The sequence below is a fragment of the Varanus komodoensis genome, unplaced genomic scaffold, assembly GCF_004798865.1.
Source record: "Varanus komodoensis strain SLA01 unplaced genomic scaffold, ASM479886v1 scaffold4, whole genome shotgun sequence".
In the NCBI taxonomy this organism is placed as follows: Eukaryota; Metazoa; Chordata; class Lepidosauria; order Squamata; family Varanidae; genus Varanus; species Varanus komodoensis.
This window is the reverse complement of record NW_025335941.1, coordinates 29,119,952-29,146,061: the sequence shown is the minus strand read 5'-3', so window position 1 is coordinate 29,146,061 and position 26,110 is coordinate 29,119,952. Positions and strand designations below refer to the sequence as shown.

At 35.8% G+C, this 26,110-nt stretch overlaps 1 protein-coding gene across 2 annotated transcripts in view; it reads left to right on the top strand.

Annotated features, from left to right (window-relative positions):
• EPHA6 (EPH receptor A6) overlaps positions 1-26,110 on the top strand; it is a 462,252-nt gene that overhangs the window by 285,298 nt on the left and 150,844 nt on the right. For both annotated transcript variants that reach the window (XM_044442451.1, XM_044442452.1), the window contains exon 6: positions 20,176-20,300. In XM_044442451.1, coding sequence (XP_044298386.1) covers positions 20,176-20,300 — 125 coding nt within the window. The remainder of the gene's footprint in view (positions 1-20,175; positions 20,301-26,110) is intronic.

Below are 26,110 nucleotides of genomic sequence, written 5' to 3'. Positions count from 1 at the left end.
AACATTTTAATATAAAAAACAAAAATTGCCTTCCGGTACCCCTTAAAATTTTCCTACTTTTAAAATATTTCTGGATATATTTTTAAAGCATCTTTTCTTTTGATCTTGCAAAGGAGTGTTTTCAATTCATTGTGAAGTTCTTACAAACTTTACAGATTTTCCTAACATATAAGGAGGGTAATATTGTTCATCCATAATTCCTTGCTCTAATTGTAAAATGTTAATTCTGTTCCTAGATAGAGTACATAATTAAGAACAGTAAAAGAAATTGATTGAATCTATCTGTCTTCACATTACAGCAAAATTGTCCATCTAAGTTTCTCAGCATAAGTTACTAATTTGCTCAGCCTTGAAACCCTAGTGTGAAAAAATGGATGTTATTGGGTCCTATTACAATTTTATAGAACCTTTTTACAGGCACAAAATGGCAATATGATGTGTAATATAGCTGTGTGTTGTGCACCCTGAAAAACATTGATTTCATGGCTGTTTTTGGCAAGCCTGAAGGACAGACATTTTTTCATGGTTAGTAAATCACCAATTGAGACATAAATTGAAGCCTAATTATAGTCATCCTATATCTTGACTGTAGCTCTTCAGAATGTAGGTAAGTTCTTACATGACTGATCTTTCATACAAATTGTCAGTTTCATCATCGTCATCATCACTCATAGAAAATTATATGTAGGAGAAAGATCTTAACCTTCTCATTGGCTGCTCATTTTCTATATTGTTTCAGGAATTGTTTTGTGGTGGTAAACACTGAATCCTCTGAGCCTAGGCCCTCACATCCAGAGGTGATAAAACTTGGATACAGTTTTAAACTGTATAGAGATAGGAAACACATCCTGTTGCTCAGAGAATTAGATATATGCTCCATCCTTATTCACTGCAAATAGTCGTCAATGCAGACCTGAAGCAGGGCAAAAAAACATTGGCTCATTTGTTTCATAAAAGGCATGTATTCTTCCTCTCTACTTCACTTTGATACTTATCTCGTACCCTTTCACAAATGGATGGAAAACAGGAATAAAAAAGAGAGAACATTTGGGCGAAATATTTAGTAAATCCCCACACAGAACTATACAGAATAGCAGCTTTACCATTTAGCATTCATGCTGAACAGTTATGACAAATGAGATGTGAAACTGGCAACAGTCATTGACATAATTATTTAGAAGTTTTAAGTGTCCATGAAATTTCCTCTCCTTTTCATGACAGCATTGTAGCACTCTGAAAAACACAGCATAATAAATAATGCCTTCCAAGAAGCTGAACAAAATAATATTTGAAGCATCTTGTACATTCCACATTTTAAAAGTGTTTACATTAAAAACACATGGAGCTGAAACTTGCATAACTTTCTCTCTATACAATACCCATTGATTCCCCACCGCTTCATGTTGACATTTTATTTATTTATTTATTTATTTATTTATTTGAAGCTTGTATATACCATCCCATTACTGATGTCTTGGGACAGTTTACAACAAGCACAATTAAAACAAAATAAAAATGGTACAGCATCCAGAGATAAATATAAAACCACAGTTAACAATTAAAATAAAGGCAGAATAAAAATGTTTCCACGTGATGCCAAAAAGAAGAACGCATTGGCACCAAGCAAACCTCTCTGCAAAGCGTGTTCCACAGTCAGGGTACCATCACAGAGAAGGCACTCCTCCAGGTGGCCACCCTCCTAATCTCTTTCAAGAAGGGTTCCCAGAGAATTACCTCCACCTCCAATCTCAAGGGGCAGGAGGGCAAATAGGGAAGAAAGAGCTCCTTCAGGTATCTAGGACCCAAGGTGTTTCACATGATATAATTTAAGATTTATCACTTTGGAAGTTTAACTCTTGGTTCTTATTATTTGGTAAAGTTGAAATAGTTTACTTATCTTTTTGAAACAGTAGGCAGGATGCATTAGTGCCGAACTGCTGAGTCAACAGCAGTTTTGTTAGTTGTTTAATATTTTCCAATTTGTCTCTTAAAAAAAGAAGAGAAAGAGGGAAAAAAAGAAAAAGAAAAGTCAATTGACTCAATTTTGGAGATATCAGTAACATCCCAAATAGATTTTCCAACTCTCAACATATTCTGAACCAAACAGCTTTTTGCAAGGAACCCTTCATCCTTCTTCCATTGTGAGTGACTGGCGGGTGCAAAGCATGTCATTATAGCCAGAAATCAGTGAGCAATATAAAACATTTCTTTGGCTGAATTGATTCTTCAGCTGAATTGATAAGATTTTATTCTTTTCAGTTAGAAAACTATTTTTTACAAGTAAACTGGGTATTGTTTTAAATAAACTGATCAGTGTTCATGGGATAGTGATTTACCTTAGGCTGCTGAGTGTACTTCATAGCTAGCTAAAGATATGACTCTGTATTTCTCAAGTAAATATCCTAGCCATTGATTTGAAGCCTTATTTAGATATAACAAGGCAGTATGAAAAGCATTTTCCCATGTAGGTGTTCCACAGCACTGCCACCTCATTTAAAAGTTATTTACTTACTGCTTGTGCTTGGTCATCAGTAACATAATATCCAGAGATAATACGGTTGAAAGAAAGGAACAAAATTATCCACTGTATGCAGCAAACGTGTTTGTAAGATCTGGGAAAGCACAATGATTGTGTTGTGTCAATTTTTTGTGTAAATAATTTGGAGTGCTAAATGAGCTCCCTTCCTGTCATCCATTTCTGTGCCATAAAACAGCAAAATAGTAAATTTACATTCTTGACTCTCACGCTATACTAGCAATATTTGCTGAAAGCAAAAGCCAAAGCAATTTGATGAGTACAGAATCTTATTAAATGAATTCTGACCAAAGAGATACAGAACCACAAACTGTGATTTTGGTTTAATTAATCACAGTATGTTGAATTGTGATTTGCTATTATGTACAGACCCAGAAATGTGAGCTAACTATGTGTTGTTAACTACAAACAACCTGAAAAGCTAATTGAACATTTGTTTTTGGCTTTATTAACTATGGGTTGTTTAAACCATGATTTGCTATTCCTTATGAACCCAGAATTTAGGCTGTTTATTGTTGTTTTGCTAGGCTGCAGAAGTAGCAAGTAGAAATGGTTTTTAAAAGATCTTACATCCCAGTACTGCAGTAAGGTATTTGGCATACAGGGAGAGAGTGGGTGAAAGAGGAGGGAAACAACCCAGGGTCTGAAAAAATAAATCATGGATTTTTTATTTGTTTTGCTAGACAAAAGATGAACAGGACAACAAACCATTGTTTAATTAAACCAAGGGTTAGTGTAATGTGCAAATCATGTCTGTATGTTGTATCCAACAGCTTGTTTTACAAACTGTTGTGCCCCATGTAATGGTTTTCCAATATTACATTAGCTGGTTAATCATTCTGAAGAAGGAAAACTTGAGAAACTTGATATTACCCAAGAATCTTGCATTACTTACTTTTATGAGGTCCACCAGAAACATGTGACTTGAAGAATAGAATTCTAATTGGAACCTGAAGTTAGAATTCAGAAGGTGTCATGCTAAGGGGCAAGCTACTTAAGCAAAAGGGTTTACTCTTGCTACAGTTGGAACAATCTTAACCAAACTAACAAAACAGTTCTTTTGATGGGGTAAGGAGAGGATTGCATCAGTGCAGCATAAGTTACAGTTTCTTTACAAAAATCATTGTCCATGACATTTTGATTTCAAATACAAACTGCACTGCAACATTCATAGGAGAATCACCTCTGCTTAAAATTAAATGTGTGAATTTAAGCTCTGCTTAAAATTAAACTCTGAAGTTTTATTTTTTCAGTTGCTACTCAGTTTGCTTCATTTATCATCCCCATGAGATTTTTCATTCTTCATTCTTGAATTTCTACAAATCAACTGTGTGGCATTTTTCTAGTTCTAAAATCTGTCCTTAGAAATAATGTTGTAAGATGCTGTGTAACTGACTCATAACATATTGTGGTGAGCTAGTTAAATATTGACCACCACAAAACTATTTTTGAATACTTATTTCACATCCATTCCAAATATTTTAAAGATTTTTTTTCTTTTTTAAGTCTGCCAAAGGATTTAGTAAGGCTCTGATCAGGCTAGCCAAATTCTATGCTTTAAAAAAACCCTATAAATAGTTACAATTTCCTGAGGGATAGGCATGTTAGTCTGGTGAAGCAAACCAACAAAAGTGGTGTGGCACTTTAGACTAACAAATTTATTATGGCAGAAAATTCTGGGAATTAGCACCTGCTTCATGCAGTTGACAGACTGGGCTCTAGTCCATGAAAGCTCATGCCACAATACAACTGTTTTTCTATTAATGGGTTCTATTAATCATAGAGGACTTGGGCAGCGATAACGTAACTGTTTTACTAAATGGATCTCTATGGAAGTCATCTAACTGCACAGTACATTTTAAGGTAGGCTAGTCAAAAGACATTGCATTACATTATTTCTTTTCATATGTTATTTATGCCTTTAATACTTAAAGACGTCAGTGCTAAGTGAAGACTGAAGGGTGATCAGTAACTGATAGGAATAAACTAACCATTCTCTACTTCACAGATAATCTCTTACGTGAGAATGTTTTATCATTTTAACAACTGTTTTCAGATACATAGTGGTTGTGAAAGCTGCAGTTTAACAGTGTCCAGGGCAGAACTCTCATTAATCGTAGCACTGTCCCAAAGCCATCAGCAGCCCAGGTTGTTTTCACTGTTTCATCAAGGTGTTTCTACCCCAAGCTTGGTGAAGTAATCTCCTGAATTAGAAGGAGCTATGCTATTTATCTTCTTACCCAATTTGGCTACTTGTAGCCAATAACAAGCAATATTTACCAGGGATGCTGGTAACCATAAATGAGGAATGGGGATGAGACTTCTGAAGTATCCCTGTTGCATATTCATTGTTATTCATTTGAAAGCTATTCAGAATATCATATACTCTTGTTTCTTAAATGCAGATACACAAGTAATGAATTAGTACTGTAGTTTCAAACTCAGCCTGCTCTTTCCTTGAAATGTGCCTGTTCATGTTCAATCTCTGTTTTTGTGTAAGTGAATGCAAGGAGGTGGCTACCAAGGAGAAGACTTTTCAGCAATGGTGCCCTAGTTGTGAAATGCTCTACTCAAAGAGGTTTGCCTAGCACCTGCACAATGAAGATCTTTGGTGCCCAGTGACGAACTGTTTATTCTCTCAGGCTTTGTAGTCCTTCGATTTTAAATAATTGCTTTTGTGCATGTTTAGATTTTTGCCCTGCTACTAGCTTTTATCTTGATTCTTAGTCTGATTCTATCCTGATTAAAATCTATAGCTTTTATATTAAATTTTATTTTGTTACTGTATTTTATGTTTTAAGTCTGTTTTATAAACTCTGTAGGAAACTTCAACTAATTACTGCCAGTACAGAAATGAAATAAATATTTTTTTTAAATGCTTTCTATGACTTTTCCTCATTCTTTCACTGCTATTGTTTGTTTATGTTAGCTTAGGTAAATACAGTTAAAACAGTTTATAATTGAATTAAAAGCATGCACTTTTAAAACCTCAAAAGCTGTATGAAACTCCATTTAAAAGCAGTAGATACTAAAATTTTACAGGCAGAAACTACTAAAAGTTGTAAAATATTTCATAAGATAAATATACTTTAAAATACAACTTGAATGGGAATTATGTAGAAACATTTTAAAACCTGTGGGGGAAAAATGCTTGTTACCTAAAAGACATTAGTGTGAGCAACAGACAGAATTCTCTGTGAAGGGCCGTTTTTATCTAGAGAACTAGCACTAAGGCCTATTCACATGTAGCTATTTTGCTGCACACTCATTATGTGAGGGTATATGCAGCTTCTGAAGATCTCAGAGCATGGGTAGCAAGTGATCTGTGAGAAGAAATGGCTCTTCAAATAGTGTATTCTCAACCTGAAAAGGCCCTTAACTTTAACCAGTTCCTGGGCAAAGCACCAGTTTAACTGGCAAAACACAAGTTATTGTCTAATTTTGAAGACATCTACAGTTCATGTATATTCCATTGGTGCACTGCGGATATACAAATATATTTGATCCTCTTGCAATAACCTTACATCTGTCACATTGTGACATTAATGAACCAATGGCAACATGCTGTATGGGGTGTGTGTGCACATGCAAATAAATTTAGCAGGTTTCTGAGGTTCTCAGTTACAGGACCATATTTCAGAAATGAAGCTAGCAGGCTGTATTCTGATTGAAGTATTCAGGTGCCTTGAATGTTTTGTTGCAGACGTCTTGTGTGAACTTGATCAAATCATTACATTTTCTGTAAGTCTCAGATACTGATTTGTTTGAAATCTTTACCACACAACGGTATAGTATAAATGCCATTAATGCTGTAATACTATACCATTATAGTATAAATACCAGCAGTATAAATACCTTGTTTTTCTAAGATTTTATTAACATCACTGCATCTAAAACAAAAACATATAAAATTAAGCATACAATTGAAATTAAAATAATTCTTAAAAATACTGTGCCCTCTACAACCAATACCAAAGGATGCATGTTACAGATTTAAAAAAAAACTTGTTCAAACATTCTTTCAGGACATTTCTCCCTTCCAAAACTGCAATGATTCTTTTGATGATTTGTATTCTTTCACTTTTTTAAAGACATACTGAATGCACCCAAATGTCATTAAACTTATTTTCCTTTATATGCCCTTTTCTCACTTTAATATCGTATTAGTAGCAATATTCCAAATTTCTTTATATCAGTCACTCAATTGGTAATCATATATTACTTGCCAATTCTTAGCTATGATTAATCTCACAGCAGTTATTAAATTTGTTATTGTTTATTATTCAACTCCATTGTTCCTTATCAAATATTGAAAGTAATGTGATCTAAGGATATAATTCTATATTTAGACTTAATATTTTACTACACCTTTTGAAAACCTCTTTCCAAAATTTCATTATATATTCACATTTCCACCACATATGGAAATATGTACCCACTTCACTACCACATCTCCAGCATAAATTGGAATATTTGTTATCTATACAGTTCAGCTTCACTGGAGTTAGGAAGTATTTCCATACAATTTTATTTTTTAAAAAAAATTCTACATTCTTACTGACATACATTTTAATATCCTCTTCATACAAATATTTTCCCAATCCTCATTACTGACATTCTATCTCAAATCTGTTTCTCATGCTGCTTTAAGTAATATAAGTAGTTTAAGGAGCATAAAGGAGCAAGGTACAACAAAAGTAGTAGACATGAAAACCTTAAAAAGAATGTCTGTCATTAACACTTTCTAGCCTTTACATGTATACTCAAAATGTGTATTTATATGTTATTCTTTCCTAGCAGAGAACTGGCTTGGGTCTCTAAAAAAATTTTTATAACCATCCGAATAGCCAGTTCTCCTCTTAATATGATCTCAATCAGGGTTCATACAATTCGGCTAGCTAAACCCTATTTAAAATGGCAATAGATTTCTTGTAAATTTAGGCAACTAGTTTTAATTGGACCATGTTAACAGCAAGAAGAGAAAGACAGCCTCTGGGGCAAAATTGAAAGATGAGATGTCAGTGAAAGAGCTCCATCCTGGCATAGACCATAGTTTCTCCTCGAGGGTAGTAATTTGAAGTAATGAGTAGTCCTTGCTGAATGACCTTCTACATCTGTTGCACTGCCTATCCAATCTGTAACTCACTTTCCATCAATTGCACTTTTAGTACAATTAACTGTGCCATCAAAAGACCCTGAAAATGAACAGCACACTTTCTGCATATGTTCATAGCTATTTAGCCTGAGACTGTGAGGATGGCAGAAGTCCATTCAAAACCTTCTGCTTGTGCCAAACTGCAATTTGTTGATTGAAGAATGTGCATTGATATAGTTGGAAAAGGATGGCATGGATTGCTTGCTATGCTACTGTAGTTCACAGTAAATGATTAGCGATGAGAAAGCCTGCTTGATTCAACTTGCTGAACTTTGCATAGAAGGAGAAACGAAAAACCTCCATTACTGTAAGCAATTGTCAGTCCTTGAACATCATGTTAAGGAATAAATGTGTTATCCTACTAGCCACAAAGAGGGATTACTGTTTTGTTGACCTCCAGTATTTCATTTCTCATTTTCACTTGTTTTATTTTCATATTTCTGTTGCTAGGGTCTAGATTTTTTATTACTTTGTATCTTACTAATGCTGGTTATAAAAATATTGATGGTCCTTCTGCAAACCTGTGTATTGATAAACCATGGCATAGTCCTCTAAAGGGAGTTAATGGTAAAGGGAGTTAATGGTATTGGATCTGTAGTGTATGTTGAGTATGAATCTGAAATGAAAAATTATGGAAATTTAGGGAGAAGTTGTAAGCTTGTCCAGCAGCCACAAAAACTCAAGCCCAGTTTTCCATAATTCATAATGAAAGCAAAATGATTGTGATAGCAGTTAAAGTTCTACAGAAACTTATAAATGCTATAAATTATTCTCATTATGATAGTAACTGACTGCTTGTCCTACAGTTGGGACACAATGTACTTGACACATTCCCAAATGCTGTCATAATTATTGTTTGACATGTTTCAGAAGACTGAAAACAGGATTAGGGATTCTGGATTCATGGCAGGCTATGTCTTTCTCCAGAGTGGTCTTTAACTCTTATGAAACAAAGGAGAGAAATGTTAAGAACCTGCTACACTGGGACTCTGCTTTCAGGCCCTTACAAAAATCTTCTTTAGGAAAGATAAAGAAGGGTAGAAGATTCATGGGAGAGACCTTCTCACTTGGTCAAGGTCTGGGCCTAACGTATGCTGCCTGTCCCCTCCTGAAAACCCCTCCTCTCCTACCAAAACATTAGGCATTGCTATTGGTACTTCAAGTCTGCACCCCCCACCACCAACCACACCTCCTATGCAGAATCTGACAGTGACTACTCCAACTGAACAATCAGCAAAGAGAGAATGGCCTGCTCTGCACCTGGGAAAAGTCCCTGGCTTGCCACCCCTCCATGCAGGTGCATTGAGCCATCACAGCTGCCCCTGTTCCTGCCCCAGAAATTAGAACTTCCATGAAGACTGGGAGTTCTTGCTTATATGCAGCAGTAGGATATATATGCACATGTGTTGCTGAGATTGAAGTTCTCCACTGTCAGTTTTAATTGTAATGATCACCAGTAAGAAGCAGGTGCAGCAGTCTTCCACCCCCTATATAAGTAATTGATATGGTCAAAGCTGAACCAATCTTCTATCAAGCAATTCATGTGTGATATGAAAACAAATACGTACTCCACCAGGAGGAAGAAGCTGAATCAGGAGTTTGGCGAAGCATGTTTTAACTCCAATGCAGTCGGGAAGGAAAGGCAGAAGCGGACATAGATTGACTAATTTTTCCACAACAAATCAATTTTAAAGTTGCCTAGCACAAACAACTCTGCGCCTGTGTGTTTGAAATTTGGCAGGTTTCATCCACACAAAAGGCAATACTGTACCTGCACATTTCAACCAATTCTTCCCCCAAATAATAATTAAAAATATAGAAAAGTCTCTTTAAAGAAAATTTGCAAACAAGAAAGTCTTCATTTCACAACAACCCTTGCACCTATCTATCTGCAATTTAGCTGGCTTCATTCTCTCTGAAGATGCCACAATGCCTGCAAATTTTATCAAGTTCTGCCAAAAAAATCAAAAGATTACAGGCAGTCCTTTTTTAAAAAACAGATCAAATTTTCTGAATTTGAGGTGGAACAGGGATTTCCCAAAGTGATCTAAAGTGAATAAGATTCTTAGCCAAAGCATCAAAGCAGAATCCAAAGCAGGAAAAACAAAACAAATCATTCACACACCTACCAGCAAGAATCCAAGACTGATTCTTCTTTTCAGGTACAGTGAAACTGAAATGGAGCCCTGTATACTGTTTTTGTTGTTCTTCATAATCCTAATATCTTTTGGGACAAAAAGACCAACCCAGATCCTTGGAAAGAGCCAAGGCTCCTAAGCAGGAATGGCTCAAACTAGTAACGAATTTCTTCTTTTCATTCTGGACAGAGTGAATGTCTTTAAGTCTTTCAGAAGCCATCCAGATGAATAATATGTTTAATAACATAGGAAACACTCCATTGTGAGGCACATCACATTTCAATCATGTTTTGTAAAAGCATTTTTTGGGACTTAATTAAAACATCTGATGCTTTTAATCTTAAAGTAATAGTAATAATGTGTTTTCAAAACTGTGGTCCACAATCCACACAACGTTCATAATTTCCATCCTTTTGAATGGGGGCTCTTTTTGTTTAAAGCAGCTTAAATGTGACACTAGTTTGTTCTGAACATTTTGTGGTTCATTTTGAAATTCATATAGTTGAGTGCTGTAGTCAATGAAAAGACTTAGAATTATCCTAGTCATTAATCCTTAACCATTCCCAAAGAATGTAAAATTTCACTGATAGTTATTTTCTAAAATAGATTTTTTTTTTATCCCTGGCCAGTTTCTGGAGAATTTTATGTGATTCAGAAAGTAAGTGCTGAATCAACATTTTACGACTGACTTCTCAGTTCACAATCAAAAATTTATTTTCATAGGATTTCAATATCTTGCAGACCTTGTTTAATTCAGCAAAATGCTAGTTGTGTTGCTCATGATGATACTTCAGGTGTCACTGGACTCATTCAAAGTAACATCCTAAGGCATACAGAATATAATTTAAAAATCAATGTTTCAACCATTCTAAACATTTAGGAATACATTCATCTCTGAAAGTGATTCTCTAAAACAGGCTTTAGGATGTGATAAGGAATAATTCCAAGTTTTTCTAGGCATGAACTATAATTAAAATTATGCTCAGGAAATGCAATAGCAGTAATGAAATAGCTACAAATATAGGATTATGTATAATCCATTTAATAAAAGGAAAAACTGCACTTTTGATATTCAGTTGCCCATGAAGAGTCTAAGTAGTCTTTAAGTAACTATTTGGAAATATGAAATCAATAGGTAAGGAGAATGCAAATGAGATTTGCCACTCCATACATTATGTGTGATTGCTTTTTCCTCTTAATAATGTCAGTCAGTCAAGTGAGCATGTTAAATTGCAGTGGCTGAATAAAATGTTAAATAACACATTAAATAGTAGTAGCTAAAGCTACATCTATTATCTTTTCAACTAAGATCTGTACACTGGGTTCTGTGACTGCATGTGACAATCTTCAGAACCTTCTGTAGGAGCCTTCTCAAGCTTGGTGACCTCCTGATGTTTAGAACTACATCACCCAGAATTCCTGACTATTGACCATGCTGGCTGGGCTTGCTGAGAGGACATTTGGAGAACATCAGATTAAAGAAGGCTGTTCTAGATCTTAGATTAAAGAGAAATGTTCACACTCATCCCTAGGTAAAGGAGAACTTCACAAATGTCTGAGGCAGGGTGACATAGTTCTAATCACACAGAAAGTATCTATGAAACATCTTAATTACCTAGAATTGCCTTCATTCTTTTCTACAAGTTTTATCTCTCCTTTTTTCATTTTCTATCTTTATATCTGTAGTTTTAACTATTTTAAAATAAAGGCTCTGTATGGTATAGTTGTCTATGGTACACTGGGGTCTCCTGCACTAAGTACTAGGACTCCACAAGAAAAAGCCCATATTTGATGAAAGCTATGACTCCTGTGCTTGGTCATAGGATATAATATTTATTCATTTTTTAAAAATTCTGAGAAAGAACAATCAATTTACCAAAAATAAAACCCCTTCAAAAAGTCATATACAAATAAAGTCAAAGTAAAACTCTGAAAACAACCTTTAGCATGGTAAAAGTTAAAACACCAGATTAAAAAGATGTTTTTTGTCACCTTCCTGAAAGCAATTAAAGTGGGAACCAGTCATAATTTCAAAGGGAATGCAATCTAGAATCTGGGAGCAAGACAGAGGAAAGCCTTTCCCACATGCCCAATATGTGGGCCTCTGTAAATTCCCTCTGATACAGAGGGTATCAACTATTTTACCCTATGCCAAAAATGCAGAAACAGGCCTGATTTAAGTGATCTTTCTGCCGGTGAGAACAAATTCGGAAGGAATATATAAGATATAGCCTTTCATTATTAGTTATGGAGAAAATAAGGTTATTATAAATTTAGCATGCAACACTATTGCTTTTGACTGTAGCCACAAACAAGTTCAGGTAATGCATTTAAAGCTAATCCAAACTGTTGGTTTTGCTCTTAAATTTGCGATACATGAATTTTCTCTGCCAGAAAGAAGAGGTAGCACGGAAAAATGCTCAGTAAAGGACAGACTGTTGTGGTTAGTCGCGAAGTCGTGTCCGACCCATCGCGACCCCATGGACAACATTCCTCCAGGCCTTCCTGCCCTCCACCATCCCCCAGAGTCCACTTAAGCTCACACCAACTGCTTCAATGTGACTCCATCTAGCCACCTCATCCTCTGCCGTTCCCTTCTTCTTTTGCCATCTATTGTTCCCAGCATTAGACTCTTCTCCAGGGAGTCCTTCCTTCTCATTAGGTGGCCAAAGTATTTGAGTTTCATCTTCAGTATCTGGCCTTCTAAAGAGCAGCAGGGTTGATCTCCTCTAGCACTGACCGGTTTGATCGTCTTGCAGTCCAAGGGACTCGCAGGAGTCTCCTCCAGCACCACAATTCAAAGGCCAAACTATTGCACAGTTAATGCAATGATTTCAGAGGGCATGTAGGTTCAGGATCATTTGCCTGAAATATACTATTTCCTGCCTGCTTCTCAGGCAACCATTTCTAAGCAAGTTTTATTATCTATATATTCCTACGATTCTGTGCTAATTATGTTGTCAGCAAGCTGCTGAGTGTTTCAAAATGTGATTGCAACCATTGGTAACTAATATCCAGGCTCTGATACATTTATTACTTTGCATAAGCTGAATATCCAGCCTCAAGGTGCTAACTTCTACTAAAACTCATAATTAATCATATCCATATGTTGCAAAGCTATGTCTTCACTAAATGCAGGAAACTTATTCTTATCTCTGGTCGTTATCTGAGTTACCACTTTAGAAATGCATGTAGCATTTATCTATATGAAATTTATTAGCATTCATTAATCACCAGGAGACAAATCTTTGACTAAAAGTCTTTAATAACTAATCAGTTTCTAATCATGAACACTGGGCAAGAAAATAGCTTTTCATTTAACAAACCAGCCTTTTCCTATGTAGTTCTACATCTTCATTATGCCAAATGTATAACATATGGGAAGCTGAGAAAAAGAGCATTTAAGAGGAGAAGACTATTTGGCAACTTTAAATTGATCTGTGCAGATGCATGCATTTATGCATATTATCATGCCAGTTTAATTTTACTTGGCATTTTCCAATTGTTCAGTAGACTTCTGTGTAATGTGTTTAGTATTCCCATTGTTGTACATGCAACTTAATGCACAATCCTATCAGGATACCTGTAAGCACATATGCTCAGGAGGCATCCAATGCAGAATGTGAGGAATGGGAGAGGGAATTTTTGTCTTCCATCTTCACACTCAACAGTTTGGTCAGCTGGGCTTTTTCATCCACACAGCTCAGGCATTTGGAAGGAGAGGAGAAGGAAGAGGCAGGAGCAATTTCAGGATGCTGAAGTCTTATAAGATTTTCAGTGACTCGTGTTATAGGAGGTGAGTGTTGAAATATGAGTCTTTTAGCTATCAAAGGTGTGCAGAGAATCCATTTACAGTTGGCATTTCTTAAATTCCATGAAACAGGTAAAAGATTTATAACAGGTAAAAAAAGGTGTGAACATCAGTGAATATTAAAGGCTGTTCCAATACAAAATGTATTTGTGCAATACCCACCCCACAAAAAGAGGCAGCTATTGGATATTTTCAAACATATGTTTAAAAGGAGTATTAACTGTATTGCACTGACAGTAATTAGCTGAATTAGGTAATCCTTTATTAAAGAGACTCCATGGTTTCCAACAGAAACGTTTTTGCTGAACAAGTGCCAGTCTAAGATCCATAAATGTGGCAAATGCCAATGTAGCAATCCACAGATTATACATTTTCTGTTCATGTCCATAGAGTTTCTCAATCTCCAAATGTGCCCATGGCTTGGGAGCTCCTGAACTAGGCAATGCCTGTAGTATATTGAATAAGAGCTCATCCCTGATCTGGATCAGCTTATTCTAGTCAAGGGAAAGCAATGTAACTGTCTGGGGGTGAAATCCTTTTTACTTTCCACTCTCCACTCTTGTGACATTTAGATAACAGTTGTATTGCAGATTTCTGAATATGTAATTCTGCCTTCAAGTAGCGGGAGGAGGTAATTTCTCAAGCTTTTACATTTTCTACCAACTGGATTTTCTTGATGCTTATAAATTTCAAATTTCCAGTGCTAAGAAAGTATAGCAAAATGTTATTTCCTTCACATACCTAGTTATACTATGACAAGTGAATGCTGCTGATAACATATTCTTAAATAAATGGACATTTCAATTATTTATTACAAGTTATGATATCATCCAATTAAAATATGATACTATGGATTGCCATTTAAAGACCATTGTTTACTCCTATAAGTGTAAGGACCATCCATTTTTCTATAAGGTGTTCCCATTAGTCAGCTAATTCCATTGAAATGAGTAGTGAAAATATTCAAGACAAGGGGTGTATTAGAGCTCCTGTTCCTTGGATTAGAACTTTTGGTTTGTACGTTACAATGCCTCAGTACTTGATTTCCTTTGCTAAGAATATTGGTGTTTTTTACCAAAAAGAATCTTATTACCTTTCCTTGCAGACTTTTCAAAATAACAAATGAAATATAGAGCTTTGAACCAGTACACTGAAATAGCATTTTTCTCAGCTCAACTCTGTGAATGACCTTAGACTGTTATTTATTGCTATGTTTGAGGTAACGTTATACTTACTGTCAAACTTCATAGACATTGTAATCCAGTTATAGAAATTGAGGTTGATGTATTTTGTATCAGAATAATTGTATTTTCTGGCAGGAGTGAAAATTCTCAGTTCTGCTGATAACCTAACTTGCAAACTGGGAGTGAACAAATATATAGAATGTATGATATATTTTATAATTAACAATGACTGGTAATACTTACATTTGCTAACAATTTATCTTTCATCTTCATGTGAGCACATGTACTTATAAAGAAAGCAAGTTCTCTCTCCTCCCCCCCCCGCCCCCAAACTCCCCTCTCTCTTACATAAAATGTTTTAGTGCTATGATTGGGAGCGAGGGGTGGGGTGAACGGTTGTAGAAATAAATAATAAAGAACATCCTATCTGGAAATAAAGCCGTTTTTAAAAACTTGCTGACTAGCTGTAACATACACAAACCATTTATCTCACTACATGGTGACATCAAAAATGAGGTTTACATAGAGGCTCGTAAGATAGCCATGGAATTCATGACACATCAGAACTGCTTCAGAAAACCTGCTTCTATTTCAATCACATGCCAGAGTATAACTATGGAGGAAACTACTCCTTCGTTCCACTTTTCTTCTCTTCGAAAACTGTTCAGATTTTTAATGTTTCTTTTAGGTGCTCTCTATCACTATAGTTCCACATACCAAACCTTTTCCATTGCCACCAATTTTCTTGCAATACTGTATTTTTATTTTTTTTATTTATATGCCACCCAGTACTCCAGAAGGATTCTCCAGTACTCCAGAAGGACTTGCAACAAAATTAATAACTTTATAACCTCCTAATAGTTTGGAATAAGTGTCTTCAGTGTGAGATTGTACCAGTGATAGAGATACTAAATACTTCTTTGTCTGTATGTTGGTTCAGGGTATCTGCAAAGTTCTCCTCCAGCACTATGTTTCAAAAGCATCAATTTCTTCCTGTCAGCTTTCTTCACCATTCAATGAAATTTCACACCCATATGTAAGTGAAGTATGAAACAAAAAAAAGGGAGTCATGGAACATCTGATCAATTATATGCATGCTGATTCCTTTACCCAGCAATACATTCTTCAGTCCTTTGAAAACATCTCTTTAAACTGAGGTGGTTATTAGCTTGGAACAAATTGCACTGAAAAAAACTAGGATGTAGTGTTGTTATGAATTTTCAGCTGGGATACACTTGATCCTTTGACAGAGAAATTATGAAGTGATCATCATCATCTTTATCTTTAGTTATGAACATTTAAAATTTGAAATTACTGTGAATTCTAGATGTAATATGTCTTTGAGTAAGTTCCATTAAACAAATTTTAAAAATGATGGATTTAGAATTGGGAACAGGGGTTGGGGTATAGTAAGTAGGACACATTTTCAATTGAGTTGAAAACAACCTAAACCCTTTCTTTGTGTACTCATCTAGTTCCAGTGTGTGGGGAAACTCTTGCAGTGTATTAGAATGGACAGATGTCATGAGGTGTCAAATTTATTAATGAGTAAAAAAACCCCTTTCATTAAATATATAACAACAATTGAAGAGCCCCTAATAGACTTAGAATAAACATATTTTAAGTGGCCAGTGGGCATTTGTTAGGAAAGGCAGAGGGATTACATGTTTAAATTTGTGGATATCAGATTTTACTATACTGGAAGTGGGACTGATGGAAGAGGTGCAAGGAAAAAATCCTTTCTTGGCCCTGTTTGTATGCTGGTAACTGCTTGTCCAACCTATACATTTGTAAAGGGACAGATCCTCTAGGTTTGCACTGCTTTTACTTTTTTGAAGAATGCTCTGAACTTCACACCACTTGGGGAAGGCGGAGCAGGAAAATTCACTAACCATATCTCATCCCCTTCCTTGACAGGGTAATTGCTTTGATGGATAAGGGGAATGCAGTGCATATAATGTGACTTTGGCAAGGCCTTTGACAATTCCAGATGGTGTTCTCAAAAGTAATTGGAGAATTGTGAGCTGGCAGATGGCTACAGCATGGTAACAAATTCCAGAGGGTAGTCATGTTAGTCTGTTGCAGCGAAAACAGCACAGAGTCTTGTGCCATCTTAAAGACTAACAGATTATTGAAGTTTAAGCAAAAACCCACTTGAGCAACAGCACATAGTATTTTCTTCACTTGGCAAGTATGCATAGAAGCAAATATGCATAAGTAGGTAGAAAAGCAAACACCTTTGTAAACAGTGGAACCAAAAGGACAAGAAATGGACAAATATTCTCGGTATGACATTTCTATCTAGAACCCAACTTGTTACACGTTAAGAACAAATTTAGCCATTCACAACAATTCTAATAGTACCATCTTTTCACATATGCTGTGTTTAAACTAACACATCAGTTGTAGTGGAAAAGAAATGATATAAATAAATAGATATATAAATTCTAGTTCAGCAATTTCACATTGGAGTGCCCTTTGAAATCTTGCAGTCAGAGAATCCAAGGAGATTGAAATGTTCTCTTACTAATTGCTGAACACTGCCATTTTTTATGTTAGATATGTGTCTATTTAGTCTCTTGCACAGTGATTGATGTGTTTATCCTATGTAAAAAGCAAAAGGGCATCGCTGGCAAGCAATGACATATATTGCATTGGAGGATGAGCAGAGGAATAAACTCCTGATAGATTATGTTATAAGATCTGATAATACTATTAACTGCATATATACATAGACACAATCTGGGTTTGTTGCAGGCCCAGGTTCCTTGTTTTTGTTTCGCTGGTATTACATGAGAGCCTAACAGTATATTATACCAACTGTGTAAAGACAGCTATGTTTCTTGTTTCATAGCTGAAAGGGAAGACTTCCTGTTATCATGATTACAGCAGGGAAGTGAGGTTTACCCCTTTCCTCCTCTGCCAGCCCTCTTCCATATCTCCACATATGGGGCTTGGCAAAACATTTCTTGTTGGCACAAGTCCTGCTGTGCGGGAACGGGGAGCGAGTATAATTAGCAGGAGAAGAAATTAATTCTTCTCACATGTCATAATAGAGTAATGATCATCTTCAACACTATACCTTTAATTTATGAATTTAAAACAGATATACTACTATGCTAAAAGTTAAGTATAATATGTAGTTTGGCCCAGTCAAAGTACCCATCCTTTCATGTGGAAGTATATCACTATATTGTTTAAACTTTAGATTTCTAAATCTGCCTAAATTTATAGAAGTTTAAGAATTAGACATATGCACATTAAAATTTCGATAAACTGGAGACAGACACAGACTCAACATTAGTAACAGCTAATTATTTTCACTTGGATGGCTAATGTTATAAAATGGTATATTTGTTTATTTTTTATTCCACATTTCATTGAATCATGAAATAGTAGAGTTGGAAGGGGCCTATTAGGCCCCTGGGTCCAACTCCAATGTAATATTTTGTATCAATTTGCAAACTACACAAAGCTAATTTATATCCAGTTAGACTACTGGTCTATTTAGCTCAGTATTTCCCACACTGACTGGCAGTGGCTCTCTAGACTTGACTTTGCATGTTGAACAGCCCATTGTACATTATTTTTGCCATAGTAGGTTGTGGTCTGTGGGTAGCCATTTTGAATATTTAATACTTGGCCACAATTTGTTGTATCATGCAAACCCATGGATCATGGCCTTTGCAAGGATTACAGAATTCACACGTAACTGCAACAATATAGTTATGTCTCCTCCACCTGACCTATCGGCTCTGGTTCATATGAAACAAGAAGCCACAGTTGGGCATTGAATATTCAATATGGCTTCCCACCTGTGCTACAGCCCACCATGGCTTAAATAAATAAGCTATGGTGGGTTATTCAGTCATGTGAACCAGTTGAAAGAGTCTTTCCGAATCCTACTTGGAGATGTGAGAGATTCAGCCTGGAAACTTTTGCCATCAAAGCATGTGCTCTGCCACTACACATCTGCCTTTTCAGAGCAAATGTAGCACTGAGATCAGTTTACAAAGTTTTAATTTCTTTTAAAAGTTCGTTTTTGTTTTGGCACACACAAAATGGATTGCAGTCAAAATCCATGCAGCATATAAACAAGCAACTGCTTTTTATTTTAACGAATTGCCTTTCCTATTATGACATTAAAATATAATGTGTGATTAGGCTGAGGAATACTGAGACCCTTGGAACTCTTTCTGTCGAAACATGCATAAGATTGCACCCTTACTTATTTATATAATGTATGTGAAAATATGTGAACACGTTGAACAAGCAGTGTATATATATATCTATGCAAAATGTTTTCTTCATAAATGTCTTTCCAAAATGAATAGTCTATGGATAAAATGACAAATACAGCAAAGTAACATTTCAGAAAGGGCACATATGAATAAATGCTGAAAGGTTTTAACTGTTTGTACCTAAAGTGATAAGTGTAGAATATGCACAATAGTTAAGACTGAATTGGTGTTTAACCCATTTATATTTATTGTATAACTTCCCATGGTAGTACAGGATCTCCAGTTTACACACAGAACTTTCTGTCCCACTCATTCTAATGGAGAAAGCTGTTGTGTATATTTTTTTTTTCTACAACTTCCTCCACTGGAATTAGGCAACCTGTACAAGATAACAATTTAAGTTTGGATGTCTAAATCAGTACACTTGCCTCTCCATTAGAATCTTAGGTCCTTATTCACAAGCCAAAGGAGATACAACTTTTTGCAAAGTTCCAGAAGGTTGCAGTCTATATTTTTTCTTTGTAATAGTTTAACTGCATGAACAAATATAATGACCTTACCTTGGGCACTGAAATAATGAAATTCAGTAATAGGTACAGTACCTCTGACACTGTTGAACTATATGTTTTTGGAGTTTAAAAAGTAATAGTAACTCTATACAATTCCCATGCTTTGGTCTCTTCACACTGCCAGTATAATCTATTGATCATGTTCTTGATCCTTACAATATTCTCAATATGTTGCACCCACTTTATCTTGCCTTCAGCACCAAGTTAAGACTTTTATATTTAGTATCTGTTTTTAGATAGGATTATTGCTTTCCTGCTGGTTTTTTGTTTTATTGGTTGTTGTTATTGTTTATATTGTATTTATTTTCATCTTGTTTCCCATTTATTTTGTTGTATTCATATCATATTTTAATTCTATTACGTTTTATGGTTTGTTTGTTATTGTTATTTATTGGGGGGATGTGTTTGTGTGTGTGTGTGTGTGTGTGTGTGTGTGTTGCACTGAGATGCCCAGAGTGCCTCCAGCTATGAGGCGGCATACAAATGTGAAAAATATATAAATAAATTCCCTTTAACCTATAGCTATCCTTTTCCTTTTCAGCACCTTCTTTGATAGGTATGGTCAGGAAGGACTGGGCTTCACAAAACAGCATTGCTCTCTCATGGCAGGAGCCTGATTTTCCTAAAGGAGCCATTCTGGACTACGAGATCAAGTACTATGAGAAAGTAGGTCTTGACTACAGTGAAATAAAACTCTCATAACTTAATGTTATAATATGTTTCCTTTTGTAGATCAGTTTACAGTGCATGCTATAGGCATTTATTTCTCGTGCTATCTAAAATAATTGGCCTTTTAATCCGTTAAGGCCCATTCACTTGGCCACTGTCCCTATAGCTGGCCTGTTATCTTTTAACCCTGGATTTTGTACATAGTAAAGTGGGTGTGTATAAACTGGGTTTATATTTTGGTTGGTGATAAAATAGGAAACATTCATCAGAAGTAGTCTGCTTGGTGTGATGTAAATGTTTGGAGAAAACTTCACATGACTGCATTAGCAATGTCTTGTGGGGTTGAGGGTGGTAGGAAATAACAGATTGCCAGGGTTTGCTTGTACTGGAGTCTGAATATTTTCTGGAGGCTACTACAAACTAACCATGAGGGCTGGACTTTGTATTACTTGTTCTTATTTCTAAGGATGCAGAGTGCCAATGATTTTCCCCTTTGATCCTTGAAGATGGAATAATAGCTCATGATGCATACAGTTATTCTGTTAGTGCATCTGGTAAAGAGATTTTAGACATTCTATATATTGTTTCAAATATTTGCAAAAACATGTAATCAGAATCCAACAATAATGCAAAAGATATTTACGTGTACACTGTTGTGCAAATATTTCTTGTGTAAAAAAAAAATCACAACTTGCAGTTATGTATCAACACAGACAATGCAGATACAAGGAAAAATAACAGGAGAAAAGTTTCCCATTCCCTGAAAATGCCTGCAACATCTAATAAGCTCTTCTTCTAATTACCTACTGAACAATGGAGGGTGGGTTTGCTGCATGAGGGGGGACTCATGTTTAGATCCTAAGTTATCCTAAGCTGTATAGATCTAAACTCATATTTAGATCCTAAAATATCAACTTAAAGAATATCAGAAAATGATTGCTCCTGTCTCATCTTCTCCATGGCTGCAGTCCCATGCAACCCACCCCATGCTGTTTAAGGAAAGCCACCATCAAAGAAGACTGTTTAGGCGACACTGCGTGGCTGCAGGGATAGAAGGGAACAAGAAACATTCCTTCCATGAAGTTCCTTATTTTATCTTAGGATTAAAACTATTGAGTATTTTTTACTCAAAAGTGTTATTAATTCAAAATCATAGTGTATAGGATATCTTCATTTTTTGCAGGCCTTACTAATGATTTCAAAGTGTCCTTTTTCCCTGCTTTTGTCAGAGCAGTTGAGTTAACAACCTATTATTATATACTCCTTACTGAGCAGTTAATAGCTTTATAGTCTTTTGCAGGAATTCACCTGCTGCTCATAAAAAACATTTATGTTATAGTAGATATTTGGCTCTGTTGATACATCTTGAATTTGCAGTGACCTTGTACAAACTGCACTTGTCTTAATAACAGAACTGGATTTAAAAGATTTCTGAGTAAAATTGTCACATATTTTGTCAAAGGCAGGTATGACACTTTTCAAGTATACCAAATGCACCAGTATACTTATAACTGAGGAAAAATATTCATGCAAATATGATCCCGTAACCATATAAAAGTGGATTTACTATAGTACCAAGATCTGCTGCATTTTTAAAGATGTTTCACAAGCACATGAATTGAGAGTATTTCAGAGTATTTTCTAATCATGAGAAATCATTGGAATTATCTACTGTTCCAGTGTTATAGCAAACACAGAAAAGTAAAAACAGAGGCTTTAATTCACCATGTGTTTAAACAGTACCATGTGTTTAAACAGCAAATATATTAGTGATGTTCCATGATGACAGCTATATTTATCAGCTGTAGGCAATGAGAAAGTTGTTGAATAAGGAAGATACATGCTGTCATATATCTGTGGGCTATACAAAGATAATACAATCATAGAATAATAGAGTTGGAAGGGGCCAAGAAGGCCATTAGGTCCAACCTCCTGCTGTTGCAGGTCACCAGTTTACACCATCGCACACATGTGGCTGTCCAGTTCCTTTTTGTATGTCTCTATTGTGGGAGAGCCCACAACCTCTCTAGGCAACTGGTTCCACTGTCTTATTGCTCCGACAGTGAGGAAACTTTTCCTAATATCTAGCCTCAATCTGGGTTGTTGCAACTTGAGTTTAATTATTCTGTGTCCTACACTGTGGTATCAGCAAGAAGAGATCTTGACCTTCCTCTTTATGACAGTCTTTGAGGGACTTATAGAGAAATAACATGTGCCCCTTCTGTCTTATCTTCTTAAGCCCGAACATACCCAGTTCTGTCAGTCTCTCCTCCTCATAGGGCAGTGTTTCCAAACCCTGGATCATTTTTTGTAGCCCTCCTCTGGATCCTTTCCATTTTTTCTTCATCTTTCTTAAATCTTGGTGCACAGAACTGGACGCAGTATTCTACATGAAAATTTCTTTCTTGAGAAAGAAATTGCTTAGACAAAGTATTGTGCAAATAGAAGAACTTATCTAGGTCTGGGATCTCTATTCTCAGAAAGTGTTTTTTTATCTGGCAGAAGGAATTGTGTTATAGAAAAATGTACCTTGGCACGAGATAGTAGATATATCTTAAAATGGCTTCAGACATTACACAAATGTGGAGAGCACATGTGCTTGCTTTCTCTTTTCAGTCTTTCCAGTAATGTCTGAAACAGAAACTCATGCATCTCTCCTATGGTAAAATGTGGGAACTCCATATGCCTATGAAACTGACACATCTGTCAGTGGGAGAGATAATGCAAGTTCTGACTTCAGGAGTGAGGCAGAGAACACAGAATGAAATGAACAGTTCACTGATATCCCCCCCACCCCAACTTAATTTGCTTGTAATGTCTGAAGTTGCTACATTTCAGGTGAAGGATATCATTTGTACCCCATCCAAACTACTAATGATCTGCTTCTGATCTGTCTCTCTTTATATTTGGTATAGATGAGCTACTGAAAGTGAATAACATGGAAAAATGTGCTAGAACTTTGAGATAGAGCACCTAGCTAACCTCCTGACAAACAATTTCAGAATTGTTCAGATAACTAAGTAACTAAGTGTAAGACGGATCATAGCCATTACTATTCTAGGTCCTAAGCTACCCCAGGAAGCTGTACCTATGCATTTCCCTTTCATTTGTTGTTGCTGTTCTTGTTTAAAGTGCACGTTCCTCCTTTTGGGGATGAGGTGAAATTAACTTACTAGAAATACTTCTGCATTGATTTCATTTTTGTTTTGATTCTGGTTTAATTCTTTATTGAACTGCTATTCTTTTAAATGATGTCGTAATTTGTTTTATACTATACATTTATTTATATTATTTATATTTTGTAATAATACTTAAGGCCCACAACCTTAAATTAGTACATTAATGAATGAGTAGAACAATCCTAATTTGAGATGGGGGTGCTACATGGCAGATAATTTGCCAGTTTCCAAGCCCTGTTGTCTCACTGTCTCATTGGAAGAAATAGGGCAGTTCTGACTGTTTTCACTGATGGACTTTTAAGGAACTATCCTGTACTCCTACTCTCATGGAAGAGATTTTAAGGGGCACTTCTACTTCATCCTAGATGATATTGAACAAGGGGTTAAGATTAATTCCTAGAGCTTTAGTTGACTAATTGGTGGAAGCTAATTTCCAGTGAGGAAGCTAAAAGTTAAAAACATATTTGGATTGATTGCATAAATTAATATAAAGGAGAATTGAAAAATATGAGGGTGTAACTTTTTTTTCTTTTTCTTTTTTGTTTTTTGAAGGGGAAACATTTGATTATTGAATTATAAGTATTCTTAGATATCCCAAATTACATGTATTTCTTTAGAAAATTTTTAAATAAATTCATCTGAAAAGAGCTTTTGGATCGATATACAAAGACAGGAAACAGGACAGTCCTGCTGCAGCCTCACATTCTGAAAGTACAGCACAGCAGGAAAAGGAATTGGGAGCAAAGAGTTAAAAAGCACACTTGGCACACATCCTTGGTTATGAAGCTCAGTAAGTAGTGCTTCTGCAAGTCATGGAGAAGGCTCTTACCACAATGGAACGGCTGCTGCTGCATCTTGTTCCAGTTGTCTCAATTATGCAGTTACTATTAGAAGAAAAGGAGCTCTTGGCTGGAGCTGTACCCAAGCATACTGAATGGTGCCTGATAGATATATAGATGAATGCATGCACATGCATGCAGGCACACACATACACACTCACATGCATGCACACATGCACGCGCACACACAATCGTTTTGCATTAGCACAGTAATGGTGCTGTTATGTAGCCAACACTGCAAATATTACTCAGTATGACAAAGGTGGATTCAGGATCAAAATTATTGGCATGGTTCATTGCCATGCAGATTCTACTAAAAGAGGAATGAGTATATGACTCATTGATCCTCCTTTCCTTTTCTCTTGAGATCCAAGCAACCTGTGTGCTAGAGCACTGGAGGAGTGAACAATGACTGAATGAGTATAAAAATGTACATGTACTTCCTCTTTTGCATAATGGACAGTGTACTCCAATGCATACATGCATGCCCAAGCACTATCACTGACTACTCTCATTTAATTGTAATGATAAACCATAGTGTAGCATTGCAAGTCTTAGTAAGGTTCAAGTTCATACCTCCTCCACTTTTCTCCTCTGGTGTAGTCCCTGAAAAAGATGCACAGTATATGATTTTTTTTTCTTTTAATCCCAGAAAAGCTTAGTTTACCTCAATTCCTTTTTCCCCAGTCTTTTTTCCATCATATTTTCAAGATCATCTTTGTAATTATGGAGTCTATTGCTCGATATGGCTATATTGCAGAAGTTATAACAGGTGCAACAATATGAGAAGCATGACACAGATTTCCAACTGTGCATAAACTGCTACTAACATACAGAAAAAAGGGGGGTTGCTAACATACACAAAAAAGGGGTGTTGCTAAAGAATTTATCACTGGAACTAAAACAGCAGTAAGAAGGAAGTATTTCACTTGTGGTTTTCCCGTACAATACATTAATACATCTGAATGTTGTTGGTTCACAATTGTACTAGTGTTAGAAGAACAGTTGCCCACATGATTGCTACTGGCACATTGCTACTCTGAAAAGACCTGTATGTGATGCTCCTGTCCTTCATAATTATTCAAAATATTGGTGTAGGTATGCCAAGTGGAGGGATCAAACAGAAAGTTTTGTATGATACTGGGTTAATCCATACAGTTTATCCTTGGCAAATCCAGACATGTCTACATATACATGAAAATCACTAGAAGCACATGAATACATTACAGCAATTATACTTTTGACAATATCTTAACATCTTTTTCTTAAATTCAGTGGGATCCATACAGGTGGCTATTTTATTCTACTTGTATTCTTCCTTTCCAACCAAATGGTGCTTAAAGCAGCTGACTTAAGAAAATGCAAGTATTGCAGTTCTGCTGAGCAATGGAAATACAATTACTGATCATGCATCCAGTTTAAGAAAGCCTCACGGCCCTTGTGTTGAACTTGATATGCTACTTTTTTGGTCATTTTAATTGGTTACACAAAATGTAATAGTTGTGGTTCTCCTAATCATACAGTTTCTGTTAAACTCATTCTCCAGTCACTGAACTATGGAGGCATTCAATACACCTCTGGTCCTAGAAAACTTATTATGAAAACCATTTCTAGTGCTACATTGCATAAGGGATTTAAAGTGCTAGTATTATAGTTTGTATACAGGTGGTTCACTAGGTATTAAATCCAGTAAAGAAATATGAGGTCAAACTCGTAAGATATTTATAAAATTAAATTTAGGGTGAATACTGTAAGATCAATATATGTGGTGATTCAAATGTGTTATAGA